General features: G+C 32.1%; 1 protein-coding gene across 3 annotated transcripts in view; it reads left to right on the forward strand.

Annotated features, from left to right (window-relative positions):
* ATP11B (ATPase phospholipid transporting 11B (putative)) overlaps positions 1-15,534 on the forward strand; it is a 117,291-nt gene that overhangs the window by 22,867 nt on the left and 78,890 nt on the right. For all 3 annotated transcript variants that reach the window (XM_044251854.1, XM_044251855.1, XM_044251856.1), the window contains exons 2-7: positions 2,642-2,758; positions 7,725-7,814; positions 9,463-9,543; positions 14,177-14,284; positions 14,476-14,604; positions 15,222-15,325. In XM_044251854.1, the coding sequence (XP_044107789.1) occupies positions 2,642-2,758; positions 7,725-7,814; positions 9,463-9,543; positions 14,177-14,284; positions 14,476-14,604; positions 15,222-15,325 (629 nt within the window). The remainder of the gene's footprint in view (positions 1-2,641; positions 2,759-7,724; positions 7,815-9,462; positions 9,544-14,176; positions 14,285-14,475; positions 14,605-15,221; positions 15,326-15,534) is intronic.

Consider the following 15,534-nt stretch of genomic DNA (forward strand, 5'->3'; position numbering starts at 1 on the left):
AAAAAAAAAATTACCCACACATACAGTCATGCCATTGATTGTAAAGGGATTCAGATCATGTGAATTAAGTACAACTGAAAAATGTATAAGTGGATGTTATAGAATAAGGAAAAACTTGTCATTCTCCTTTTGGAATTATGTTAAATTATGGTATTTTGGAATGTAATGATACTGCATTTAAAATTCAGTTTAATTTAAAATTGATTTCATTTTTAAAATATTTCAATATATTCCCTTAAAATAATTATAGAAATCTAAGGAGTTTCAAAACTTTAGTATGTGATTACTGGTAAAGCCAGTAGAGATGAATGGAAGAGGATGAGTATTTGCTTCCTGGAAAGTCATGAATGAGGTGTTGCAATAGTAAGATATATAAATAACATATGTAATTTGAGGAAGTCCTTCTTTTGCTTTATGTTTCATAACTTTAGACGTACATAGTAATACATTCTAGTCTTGCTGGAATTTAGCAAATAATAAAATTCTATATCAGTAGTTCCCAGTCTCAATTGTCTTGACATCTTCTTAAATATTTGTTCATTCTTGGAGAACCTGGGTGGCTCAGTCAGTCATCTGACTCTTGATTTCAGCTCAGGTCATCATTTCAGGGTCATGAGATTGAGCTCTGAATCAGGTTCCACACAGAACACGGAGCCCGCTTAAGAGTCTTTCTCCCTCTCCCTCCGCATCGCGCCCTCACATGCATGTGCACATGTGCACCCTCGCTCACTCTCTATCTAAAAAAAAAAAAAGATTTGTATATTCTTTCAGAACCATAAATTTATTTTTTTTTAATTTAATTTATCCCTAAAGCTTACATACATGGTATGTAACTTGCTATTATTTTTACATGGTTACAGAGTGGATGTGGAATAAATATGCTTCATGCTGTCCAATGTTCCAGTTACCTGTGTGTCTATCTCTCTTATGACTTTATGAACTTTACTGGCCAACTTCATGTGAGCCCCCTTTGAGAAATACAGCAATAGATTATAGGAGTAGCATGCAAACTCTTTGTTCATTCCTTTTTATTTATTTAGTTGGAGCATACTGTGATTTGCTTGAGTAATTAACAAATCACATAATCCTTCATAGATTAACATGGTACTTAAACTCAGTAAATATTTGTTGAATGGATAAATGGCATATATCTTTTAGATGATTGCAATATTCTAGATAGAGCAATGAGTTACAACTCCAGTTTTGAGACCTGCCTTTTCCCCCCATGAGTTAATACAGGGAACAATTATGAAATGTTTAAAGGAAAATTTATGAGGAAGATAAATATGCATGCCACATTTTATCTTTGAAGAAACTGATTGTGAAATCAGACACATAATGGCACATTCACATCCACAAAATGTGGTCATCACTATAAATAGAATAAACAAATAAAATGAAACTTCATGGTTTTTTATGGTGTATACAAATGCATTTAATTTTCATAGTCTTGTACTAGCTGTTTCTAAGATCACAGAATAAATTTTTTAAAACTCAGAATAACAGCAGTTGAAACTTATACATAACACTGTTGATATTCTGATGTACTAAACAAAATATACATCTAGGTAATATGGGAATTTCTACTTTCTGTGTATGTATGTGCTTAATGGAAATTTTACAGGGATGCTGAGTGTTGAATGGCAGCCACATCACTTACTTACTAGATTACTGAATTAGAGTCCTTAATATCTATAAGTGGATTCTTATAGTCAAGAATACCAACTTTAGTTAACTTTTTAATAACTTAGTAGCAGTAGTATATAGCCTTTGACCACCATGAAAAAAATGAAAATCTGAGAAATTTCAAATCATTGCCAGATAGAACCCCCGCCAAAAGGCCTTGCTTTTGGTGGTTGCTTTCGGCCTGTCAAAGGATCTCCAAGATCTGCCAAAGGAGTATTGAAGATTCAGTTGCCACCTAGGAAAATAGTAAAATACTCTGGGAATAAAGTATCGGTATTTTTGTTCCAGTGAAAACTTTTACACTGTAGATCATTACTAAATGTACCTTGAAAGATGGTATCCTAATTTTCAGGCCAGAATTATATATTCATATTTCAGGGATTTGATTATATAACTAATGCAAAGAGAAGATTATGTGAAATGAATCTGGGCAAGACCCTACCTGGTGCATTGTGAGGCCTGTGGGATCAAAGCTCTTTGAAACCAAGTTGATCTGGTTGTGGAAGAAATAAAATAATAAACCTTTGTCATCAGATGTGGTAGGTTCTGGCTAGGCCATCGCTACACGGGGTTTCCACATCACTGAGTAGGAATCCATATTAAGAAGAAAGGTAAGGAACCCACAGGAATGAAAGGGAAGGAAAGAAGTCTTATCCTCAGATGCTTCTGTAAATCTTCTCTATGATTTTTTTTCCCTTTATGAAAGCATTTCTAACAGAGTATGGATCATTTTTCATTACCAGATGTATAAACTAGTTAGTTTATACTTGAGGATAATATACTAGTTTAGCTGGGAAAGAAAAAAATATATGTTTAACTCTGCTAATAATTAGATAGATTGAGCCTATATGCAATTCAGGTCTAATAATAATAGGTACAATCTGATTAGTTAAACCAACAGTAAAAAATCATAACTAACCTTGTTGATCATTATTTTTCTTTTGCTTGGTCTTAGGGTTTTGACCCACCACATCAAAGTGACACAAGAACTATTTACATAGCCAACAGGTTTCCCCAGAATGGCCTTTACACACCTCAGAAATTTATAGATAACCGGATCATTTCATCTAAGGTAAGCATTAACACAATATTAAAACTATAGATATGTTCAGTTTTGTTCTGAAAAGTGATTTATGTGTTCTAGTATACATTTATATCCTTAAAAAAAAATCGAGGAAATGGTTTTGGCAAATTTATCTTAACCAAAATTGTGAACTGTAAAGTAAAAGGAGTTGCCAGCTGTTAATACCAGGTAACCAAAATTATCCTTAGTTGCAGTTAAACTGAGGAATTAATATTTGTACTGTGTGCCAGGCACTATGTTATGTGCATCTCATATCATTTAATTCTTTTATAGCTCTGAGGTCGCTTTTGCAAAGCATTATGCTCATTTTATATTTGTTTCTTCAATTAAAGCATTGGGAAATAATTTACAGGCTTGCACACAAGTGACAAGATTGGAGTTTGAACTCAGTTCTGTGTGACTTTAAAACCTGACTTCCTCCAATTTTACCACTCTTCTGTAAACATTTTATAGTACCAAGGTACTGCTTCACTCACATATTCTTCCTCATTTTATTTTTTTCTATGACTTTTTAAAAAAGATTTTATTTGAAAGAGAGTGAAAGTGAGAGAGATCACAGAGTGAGAGGGAGAAGCAGACTCGCTTCTGAGCAGAGACCCTGATGCAGAGCTCCATCTCAGGACCCTGAGATCATGACCTGAGCTGAAGGCAGACGCTTAATTGACTGAGCCACCCAGGCACCCCTTTCTATGACATTTTTAAGATATCTTAGTTTATCTTGAAACTGAAGATTATAGTGCCATGCTGAACCAATAGACTTTTCTCTCCCGACAGAGGAAATGTTTGCTGTCTGCTATGATAGCCAGTAGCTATTTAGGACTAGTTAGGCCCTGAAATGTGGCTAATGCCACTGAATAACCTAATTTTTAAATTTTAATTTATTTTAAATTAAATGTCAATCATACGTGACTAGTGGTTACCTATTGGACAGTGTAGTTAGAGATGTGATTCAAAGAGACTAAGAGTCGAGTTCTACTTCGATCATTTCTTTTGCTTCATAGACCACCTTAAGAAGCATCTTTTATTGCACACACACTCTCTCTTTCAAATAAATAGTAAAAATAAGTAAAATTCTTTTTTTAAAAGTCCTTGAAAAAATTTTTTTAAAATTTGGGTATAATCTAAATACACTAAAATTCACCAATTTTAAGTGTACAATTTGATGAGTTTTAGCAACTGTGTAACAACATGTGACCATCAAATGTCAAGATATAGAATACATCCATCACTAAAAAATTAGCAGCTAGTTCTTTTCCTCTTCATCTCTAGCTCTAGCAACCACTGATCTACTTTCTATAACTATAGTTTTGTCTGAATTTCATATAAGTACAGTCATATAGTATGAGTCTTCTGTGTCTGGCTTCTTTTGATGTAACAATAATGCAGATTCATCTTTTTATTGCATATATCTGCAGTTTATTCCTTTTTGGTGCAGAGTTTAGCTGTCAGCCTAAGTTTGGATGGTTTACATTCTGAATTTGGGTCATTTTCCTTGCATGGTTCTTTCACTACCAGTACTTTCCCCTTAAATTTCCATCTACTTTTCCAGCCCTGAACTCAAATCTCTGTCATATTTTGTGATAAGAGTTTTGTGATAAGTTTTCCCCTACTGATTGCTGCCATAGGTGTGAGAGTTACATAGTGTCTACAGGGTAAGAAGCCATAGTTCACAATTTATATTCCCTCCATTTATATCTTTTTAAAAATTAAACTCTCTTCCAGTTTCTATCCATATTTTGGATACTTTCCAGAATCCATTTTTAAAATCTAGTTTTTGTAATTCTTATCTGCTAGGAGTTAGAGGATCCTTTAGTCTTCTGAGAGTATTGAAAACTGAGTGTCCTGGAAAACTTTTGAGATTAAGTATCTTTATAGGATTGTATTCATATGCAGAAGTATTAGGTTTATTGTTTTTGACCACAGTTTCAAAAATGTAGATATTTAAATAAACACTGCTTTTTTTTTTCAGCATATGAGGACTCTGTCTCTCATTACTCCTTTATTATTCCACTACTGTTTTCTCATACTTCCTGCAAACCAGATTACCTGCTCTTCCATAAAAACGTGTTGAACTTCCAACTATGCCTTTGCTACGATGTCGTGTTGATAACCACATTTTTTTAAATGTGGATTTTATGTTTCTGCAGAGATTGTAGATTTCATGTTTTTATGGAAATGTAAAATTCACATTTTTGACCACAGATTCAGAAACGTGGGTACTTATTTAGACAGTGTCCATTTTTTTTCTGACCATATTGAGGCTGACTTTTTCTAAATTCCCTTTACAAACTATACTCCCTTAGTATTTCCTTAAACTCTTCCACACTGTATTATTATCTATCCCACAGAGTCATGATGAACTTTCCTCCTCTCTATGTTCATGCTGTCTTTTTTTCCTGAAATGATCTTCCTCTAATTGCCCACCATTTTCAGCCTATTGAATATTCCCATCTTAAAGCCCATGTCAAATATGACTTTTGTCATTAAATTTTTCTTTCTCACTGACTGCTTTTCATTTTAGTTCTTTATCTATTCCTTCACTTACTTTATCTTTGAATATAGCTATTGATATTTTGTTCTTAATTTCCTCTAATATTAAAACCTCTTAGTTCCTCCCATAGTGCAAGTGTCTTGCACATTGTGTAGGTACGTGATATCTCTGTTTAATTTAATTTAATTTAATTTAATTTAACTACCTTATCTTAAATTTCAACTTCTTTGCAAAAGATTTAATTTCATAACTATGTTTTGGTTTTCTTACTGATGTCAGAATTTGAGGAAAAAATGTCAATTGTATATTCATATACATAGCTCTAAAGAAGTTATCCTTCTAATATATTTTTATTGACCATTATTACATAATAACTAAAATAATTCTAAAGCATAATAAATCACTATTTTTCTTAGAATATTTTTATATTGTTTAATATTTATTCTGTAGTTCCTCCTTTACATATGATAGGATAAACACAGAATTTAGACTCGTTCAGTCTGTTAATATATTTGTATTTTAGAAATTTTTATTTATTCTGAGTTTTTCCATGTGTTATTGAAATAGCCAAAGAAAATACCCTGAAACAAATTACCCTAATTCCAATTTATGTAATTGTTCTTTTTGAGATTCTGGAAGACAAAATATAGTGTCATTGTTATGATTTAAATAGATTGATGTAAACTTAGGACATTGCCAACTTGATTCCTATGAAGTTTTATATATTTGATTTGGTGACTAAGGAAGTTACCTGGAATACTATGACCCCTGTTGGGACAACTGTCTTTTTACTCCAATTAAGATCAGCTGGAGATGATATGACCCAAAGTTACCATCTCATTTTTACACATTGAGCAGTGAATAGAAAGCATCTACATCTCTTCACCAGAGCCCTGAACATAATCCCCACTCCCAGATTCTGGAGCCACTGGTGGTACCACTACCACAGGAATATATGTTTCAGATATTTCAGATTAGAACTGAAAATATAATTTCATCTGAGAGAAATGTTGTTAGGTATTGTACTACTTGTATAACTTTGGGTCAAACAGGCTTTTGTGGGCTCTTTTGGGGACTTAACCCTATTTATAAAATTGTTCATATGGGAAAGGGCATTTGAGGTCTCAAACAACTGATGAAGAATTGAATTTTTTAAATAAGATAATTTGAAATTAGAATCATCTTACATTGCACCAGAGAAAATTAGGTAAACTGCCTCTTACAAATCTTGAAACGGTCAATAACCATTAAGGGTTCATTGCCTTGAGATAGAATAGTTATCTAAAAAAAATGCATTTCAGCCTTATGTATGTGTGAACCTATTATGTATATATTCTTCTGTTCTGCTCAAGTTTTGATCTTCAGCTGTGTGCTGAGTAGTAGTGCTAAGTGCTGGAGATACAGTAGTAAATAAAACCATGTCCCTAGCCTCAAGGATCTTACATTCTGTTGAGAGAATGTATGTAGATAAAGTAACAGTGCTACAAAGTATTTTCCTGTTTCATGTGAAATTGTGTTGTGAGCAGTTAGTGACATGAGTAGAATTTGTACTGTTTTACCCTACCCCTATAATATAACATTCTAGGCTTGTATGCTGATTAGTAATCTAATAACAGACACATAGCTATTATGTATATGATATGATTAATCTTTAATATTAATTAATATTTAATATTAATTTAATTAATTAATATTTACTATTGATATTAATTTAATATGAACCAGTTTCTGTCCTAAGTGCTTCATAAATATATTAGCTATGTAAATCTTAACAACCCTATACACTATGTTATTATTGTCCTCATTTTATAGAGGTACAAAGTGGGGTACAGAGAGATTAGTCCAGGGTCATTTGACTGTCTACTTTAAAAATTGACATTGTGACAGATTTTCATACCTTCATGAGATTTTCTTGGTGGTTATACCAGTGATCATTTATGTAAAGTATTTTTTAATCTTTTTCATATTCTAAGTTATTTTTCCATATTCTGTACTTAACAAAAGATAATCAATTATACCATTTCCTTTATTTCTGACACTGAGCTATTTAAAATAGGAAATAAATTGTATCTACTATGAGCGTTTTTATCAGCTCTTATTTATTTTTAACATTAGTTCAGTTTTGTGTAACCAGAATCCAAAATAAATTATTAAATGTTGTTTTAGATCTGTCATCTACATCTTGATTCTAAAAAATCAAGAATTTGATAGCAAAATTGGTAGGTTCCAGTTTATCTCATCTGTTTAAATTACACTAAAATTAGCAATAAATAGTATAAGAAAGAAAAAAGTATAGAATAAAAGTTCTGAAACTCTTAAAAGCCAGGTAGTTTTTGTAGCATCAAGATTTACGTAATTTGTCTAAGGACTTAGTAAATCTGATTTCATTTTGCTTATTATTACATGGATATAGTGTATGTTATTTTAAATATTAATTTATCCATCTCTCTCTTTTTTTTTTAGTATACTGTGTGGAATTTTGTTCCAAAAAATTTATTTGAACAATTCAGAAGAGTGGCAAACTTTTATTTTCTTATTATATTTTTGGTTCAGGTAAGCTTATCTCTGAATAGATTAAGTTTATAGAATGATTTCTAAAGTTATGTCTTCAGGGGAAAGTTACATTGCATTCTAAATCATTTGACTATGGGACTTTTTTTTTCCTGCACAGTTTCCCCTTTGTAATCAGTGAATATTGTGATTTAAACCACATGCAGATTTCTAAAACATAGCCTATGAATTTTAAGATTAATTTTATTTTGTTTCATCATTAATATGCTGTGGTGTTGATACCCATAATCAAAATCAATTTTACATTTCAGTTGCTCTGCCTCAGAACAAAAATATTTTGGCTTTTAATATACAGCACATGTTTTTGGCACAGTTCTGCCTATGGAACCATCTTTGGCCATGAAAATCTTTCTTTGGCTCTTCCTTTGTTTTCAGTTTAAATTATACTTTTAAGTTTTTTTTTTAATTTAAATTTTTAAGAACCCCCACGAGTATAGATTTTTAATCCTGGGACCATTTTCTTAAATCTGTATGCATTATAAACTCTTTTACAATTTCTTAATTTTCACGTTGTTCCTTTTTTTCTCTAATATCAAAGTATCAAGAGAACAGCTTATCAAACTTGATTGTAAGTCAAGATTTTAAAAGAATGATTGCCATTTTCTTTTAAAAGGGTTATTCTTTTCTGATGACACATTAGCAATTTGTTTCAATGTAGCATTGAATTTTTGTATAAACTGAACTTTTCTTTCATAGAACCTGGAATTTCAGAAGAAAAAAAACTTGTCAAGTGATTACTTTAAAGCTTGAGGAAACATTCACTTTTTAAAAAAATTGCTTTCTTTCATGAACAGAGAAGGAACTTCTGATTTTCTGTCAATAGAACATCAACTTGAGTTTTTTTTTTTTTTGAAAAGTGAGAATTTATGTTAACCATGTCCACTAACACATGCATTTTTGAAATTACTAGCTAAGTTCAGGAATTCAGCTTGTCTCTGGAATAGAACAAATTTAATTGGCCTATTCAGGATAAAGCAACATTAATAAACCATTAAATCCATTTTTTTAACTAACCAAACATAATTACTGCAAAAATTACTTCTACAGCAATTTATTGAAACCTCAGTTGTATGATTTAGATCGTAATTACGGCATCATTTTCTGAGCTCTTCCCCTCTGGCTCTGTAGATACAACAAAATCATTGTAGAAAAAATCCTTTTCCTAGTCCCATTCCTTGTTCTCTCTTCGTAAGTGGTGAATTTATTCTGAATTCCAGCATAAAAATTGCTGACAGACTTTTCAGCATTTACCAGGATGGGCAAAGAAATGTAAAATGAGATTCTGAGCAGCTGTAGCTCTGCTTATAAGCAAATACTAAGGAGGAAGACCTTAAGTACTCTGTGTTAAAAAGGCAGAAGTGACTGAGTCTACTCTAGCAATATTTGTGGATATGCAATAGATTCTACTAACTTCATATAATAACTAACAAAATGAACTCGGTGAAACTATGAAATAAACTCTATGCATGATATCTCTCTCCTGTTTTTTACTCTGGATCATGATACATACTTCCTGTAGTGTTTTCAGAGTTCCCAATAAGTATGAGATTTTAGATGTTAATAGTGTGATGTATACAATATAAAAATATTAATATTCTGCATTCTTTTTCTGTTGTTGTTGTTAATCTAGCTTATGATTGATACACCTACCAGTCCAATTACCAGTGGACTTCCATTATTCTTTGTGATAACAGTAACTGCCATTAAGCAGGTATGACAATACTTTCTATTTTCCCCCAAGTCATTTAGAAGTTGATAAATATTTCCACTTCAGACTAACATTTATTTTTGTGAAACTGATTTCCATAAGAAAGCAACAAATTTGGTATTGAATATGGTAAAATTAAACTGAGTTAAGCCACTTTTGCATTTCAGGTACTAGGGACTCATGGAATGATTACCATTGTTAAAATATGTTGTTCCCTTGACACGCCTAGGAAGCATCCAAAAACAAGCATTTTATGTACAAACCAATGTATATATGAAACAGTTTAATTATTATAGTCATCATTGTAGGTTTGGCAATATTTAAAGGAAGTACAATTCAAAAGAGGTATATTTCTTGGGAGTGAAGCATGTACTTTTGACATGACCATTTTGAGTAAAAATTGTATAGTGTTTTCCCGCTTCCTACTACTTTGCCTGGTAATGTTGATTTTTATATAAAGTAATACCTTTGGGGAAATAGCTTCAGCCAAATCTTGAATTGGTATTAAAATGTAGATATAGAAAAGTAAGATCATTAGATACACATGCTGAATAAAAAATAAAGTCATAGAAATGTTTTGTCTGTATAGCTATCACTTCTCAAAAAATCTTGTCAGAGGCCCAGTTAAATAGATGACCCTTCCACCTGAAAGAGTTAATTGAATCATAATTGTAAATATGGTGAATTTCCATTTTATAAGATTTAGGGATAATATTTAAATTAGACATGGAAATAAAATTGACAAACATTTTATAACTCTGGGATGTAGTATATTCTTTATTACTTACATAGAAGAATAAGAGGAACCTATGGATTAACAGTTACGTTATAAATCTGGTGTGTCAGAATACCATGCTACTGCTTTCACTAAGTTTGATTTCCTTTTACTGTTTTATTGGAGGCTAGAATTTGTGCAACTCAGTAAGCATCCAAATCACTTCATACAGTTACATATTTACTTGGTTTTGTAGATGTCATTTATTTCTTCAAAGTAACACATATTTGTCCCTTGGAACTCTTTTCTGTATATACTTTTCTTCTTAGGTGATTTCATTTAGTCTAGTGGGTTATAGTACCATTTATATGTTGGTGGTTCTCAAATCAATATGTATCCTAAAACTATTCCCTGAACTCCAGACACACATATACAGATATTTGTGCAACATTTCCACATGGATATCTTAGACTTTTCCTGACCACCATGTCCCTCTATCATTTCCTGATCTGGTCTTTTTTCTTGGTATTGTTTGTCACTACCTGTTGTTCTGTTGAGTAAATGTTTATTTATCTCTTACCTTCATTTGAATGTTTAGCTCTAGGAGCTAAACATTTGTTTTATATACCAGATTATTTTCAGTGACCAAAACAAAGTCATGTACAAATTGGGCCTACAATAATAAACATTTGTTTGATAGATAAATAAATGAATGAATAAACCTATTGAATGTAAATTCAATGTAAAATGTTGTGAAATTTCTTGCCCTGATTTCCCAATATATTTGGCCAAATATACACTGGATTTAATTGAAAAGTGATGCCATTAACTGAGTTGAGAAATTGTGGTGAGTTTATATCTGCAAAATGAGAAAGTAAATAGGATAATAACAATTAACAATCTGTCTTTCTCTAAAAAGAGTTAAGTTTACTTAACATGTAAAAACTAAAGATTGGAAGTAGAAAGATTATACCTCAATCCTGTGTTAGTATGGTTATTACAGATGAATACTAAATTTACTTGAGAGCATTTTGACAACTAAAGCAAAAGAAGATATATGAAAAGTCATAATTTTCAAAGAAAAAATTTGATCTATAAGGATTTTTTTCTCTCTTTTTCAGAAATGATTTCAGAACTCAAGAACTTTCTCTTGTGCAGTAACTATTCCTAAGTTTTATTCATTCAATAAACTTAACCAGAGTGTGTACTGTTCAGGTTTATATATCCATCACTATAGATGAGTGGAACAAATTTTAGAAAAATTACAAAGTGAAAGTTGCCATGTTCCAGTCTTCCCTCCTTGTCTTCTCCCCTATTTAGTCTGCCTTTGCACTCTTATCAAAATAGAAAAAGCTTTATTAGTTATTTATACTTTAATATGAAGTTGTTTTTTAACTTCCAGTCATACTTACATATTAAGTCTTCTCTCTGGTTGTATAATGCAAGACTATAGTGCTCTGAAGTATCATAGTCTTTGCCTTCTGTAAAATTAAAACCTATGAAGTAGGGAAGGTAAGACCAAATACAATAGTAATTACAGTTTAATAAGGTACTAGTAAGAGACAGTGAGCTGTAGGTATTCAGAGAAAGAATGGAACATTTCATCTGATAATCAGGAAGGTTTTATGGAATAAATAATAGAAATGAAACTTGGAGTATTGGTAAAATGACAGTTGGTGAAGAAGGTGAGATAGAAAAAAACAACTTAGGCAAAGGCTTAATGCAGGAAAAGCCAAAACCTGTTTTGGGGAATGACATATCTGACTAAATGTTTGACCCTGTGGAGGGAAGTATTAAAAGATAATACAGAAATGCAGGTTGATACTAAATTAAAGAGGTTGGAAAATTCTTTGCTATAAGCATTGAGAGTTATTGAGGGGGTTTTGAACAAGACAGTGAATTTTATTTTATTTTTTTAAAGATTTTATTTGTTTATTTGACAGAGAGATAGATCACAAGTAGGCAGAGAGGCAGGTAGAGAGAGGATGGGGGAAGCAGGCTCCCTGCTGAGCAGAGAGCCCGATGTGGAGCTCAGTCCCAGGACCCTGGGATCATGACCTGAGCCGAAGGCAGAGGCTTTAACCCACTGAGCCACCCACGCGCCCCAAGATAGTGAATTTTAAAACAATGTTTTGGAAACATTAATCTGGCAGTAACATATAAGGTGGATTAGAATTTGTGTTTTAAAAGATAATATCATTGTTCAGCTGTTAATGTTATCTGACTATAAAAGGAATTGTATTTTTTGACAGTTTCAGAAAAGATGTTTTGACTCTCAGTTAAATTTCTCTAAAATTGACATACCAAATCTTAAATGAGGTCAGTATAATTTAAGTATTTTAAGAATGCTTCCCCCTCCCCCAAAAAAGAATGCTTTCCCAAAAGATTACTCCCTGGCGGGGGGGGGGGGGGCGGGGGAGGAGACCTTCGAAGCAATCCTTAATATTTGCTTTATATTTTATAATGTTACATTTTTAGGTAATAGATTCACATATTTTTCAAAAACAGAAATAGTACAAAATAGTATACAGTAAGTTTTTTATATTCCTAACCTCCCCTCCCAGTCCCCTGTTTTCCTCTCCTGATATATTTGTACATTAGTCCTGATATCTATGCAGAATATTCATGTAGTCAGGCATTTTTTTTCATATATGATAGCATAGAACACAATACATTCTGTACCTCATTTTTATCACTTAATTCTATCTCTTGAATATCATTCCATTATCTGTACTTCTATTGCACCCCTGAGTTACTGAATTTCCTCTAAAATAGCATGAGAAGAGGCATCTGGGTGGCTCAGTCGACTAAGTGTCTGCCTTGGGCTCAGGTTGTGATCCCATACTCCTAGAATCTAGCCCTGCCACACGCTTCCCACTGAACAAAGAGCCTGCTTCTCCCTCTCCCTCTTCCCCTGCCTTTGCTTGTGCTGTTTCTCTCCCTATCTGTCAAATACAAAAGTAAAATCTTTGAAAATAAATAAATAAAATAAAATAGCAAAAAAGGCTTTTCCACTTTAAAAAAATTACCACTCCTTAAACATTTAATCAAAGGTTCCATAAATGCTTATGTCTGTGCCCCTTTTTAATGATGACGCATGTAGCCTATCATATTTTTTTTGAAGTACATATTATAATTAATTTTGTTGGCCTGTTGATTACGAAAGTGAAAGAACTCAACCTCAGTTTCAAAATCTATTCATTTTTTTCTTTTACTGTTGTTGTAGTAATGCTCTGTGAATTTATTTTTATGAGTAAAACATCATTTTTACATAGAAGCAATAGGACTTACAGATTAAGTAGGTGTAGGAAAAGGTAAGAATCAAGAATGATTTCCTAGATTTCTGCTAAGAGCAATTCAATAGATGTTGATGTCATTTGTCAAGATGGGAAACATTGGAAGTGCAATAGATTTGGAGAGATAACCTCGTCAGTTTAGTTTTGAAATGTTTAGTGACACATCAAAATGGAGATATTAAGAATGCAGTTGGATATTGAAGTTTACAGTCCAAAAGAGAGATATAGGCTAGAGATAAATTTTGGGATTTTTTGAAGACATGGGGATAGAAGAAATCTTATAGTGAGAAAGTGAAGGGTGTAAAAGGGGCCCATAAAGGTAACATGCAAGGAGTCTCCTGTAAGAAAATTGAAGAGTAAGTAGAAAGGTACTATGAAAACCAGGAACATGTGTAATGACACCAAGAGAAGAGTGTTCCTAGTAGGAATGAATGTCAAATACAGTGAGTTATGTGCATCAAACTAGACTAATGTAATTCTGGTAAATGAAATAAATGTTTTTTGGGTTTTTTTTTTAAATAAATGTTTTGAGAAAAGTGTTTATGTTTCTTTTTTCTCATGCAATAAAAGTATCTTCTAATTACATTAAAAAGGGGTTTTTTTTGTTGTTCTTTTGTATTTACAGGGATATGAAGATTGGTTACGACATAACTCAGATAATGAAGTAAATGGAGCTCCTGTTTATGTTGTTCGAAGTGGTGGCCTTGTAAAAACTAGATCAAAAAACATTCGGGTATGCATTTAGTAAATAATGGAAATCAACTATATTTTGGTAGCACAAATTCTAATCTGATCATACTTTAGTTAAAAGCCTACTTTCCTATATTAAAATATTCTGATAGGCCACCTGTTTAAAACTCAATCAAAATAAGTCTCTGCCTCATAAAATCTGTATATTTACTTTTCTCCCATAATTCCTTATAGGTGGGTGATATTGTTCGAATAGCCAAAGATGAAATTTTTCCTGCAGATTTGGTGCTTCTATCCTCAGATCGACTTGATGGTTCTTGTCACGTTACAACTGCTAGTTTGGATGGCGAAACTAACCTGAAGGTTTGTACATGTGTGTTTGTGCTTGAATATGTATAAGTGTTGCTCTGGGTGAACAGAAGGGTTTTGGGTTATAGTGATATTTTCCTTTGTTTGACTTGCTAAGGAAGAAAATTTTTAAACCACTGAAGCTTTTAAAACTTAGAAGTCTTTTAAAAGAAATAACCTTACATATTTATTTCAAGGGTAACCTCATGTGGTTTAATCAAGTTAAAAATGGAAAGTGATTTTAAGAAAAATGTAATCCTTTAATATTTTGCTGCTTTTTTAGATAAGAGACACCTTTAAATTGTTCTCAGTTTTCACATATGAAAGTGAAAAGTCGCATTTTTCCCATTAAATTGCTTTATAATAAACTTTGAGCAAATAGTGACTGTTAATACAGACTTAATTTTTTTATTTGCAAATGGCCTGTCTAGACTAGTAATCATAGTAGCTCCTTTCATATTCGTTATTTTGTAATCTTTCTCCTCTCTGCTGTCTAGCTAAGTGATCTCAACTACAGTATACTATGATTTCATCCAAAAAGAGATTTGAAATAGATGATAAGGTCCCATTTGGATCCTGAAACTGTAGTGTAATCTTTTATTTATTTATTTATTTATTTTTTGATTTTCCAGACACATGTAGCAGTTCCAGAAACAGCAGTATTACAAACAGTTGCCAGTTTGGACACACTCATAGCTGTGATAGAATGTCAGCAACCAGAAGCAGACTTATACAGGTACGGTATAGTAGTAGATTATTTCCCAAGAAAAGACAGAGCTGCAGAAGTAGAATTGTTGGATTATAATTAATCTATGACCTTTGACAGATAATACAAACATTGGACTAATTTTTATTGTCATTAGCAAAGTGTAAGTTTAGAAAGGGACCATCCTTACACCACACACACAAAATAAACTCAAAATGGATTAAAGACCTAAATGTGAG

Source organism: Neovison vison, chromosome 6 (assembly GCF_020171115.1).
Source record: "Neovison vison isolate M4711 chromosome 6, ASM_NN_V1, whole genome shotgun sequence".
In the NCBI taxonomy this organism is placed as follows: Eukaryota; Metazoa; Chordata; class Mammalia; order Carnivora; family Mustelidae; genus Neogale; species Neogale vison.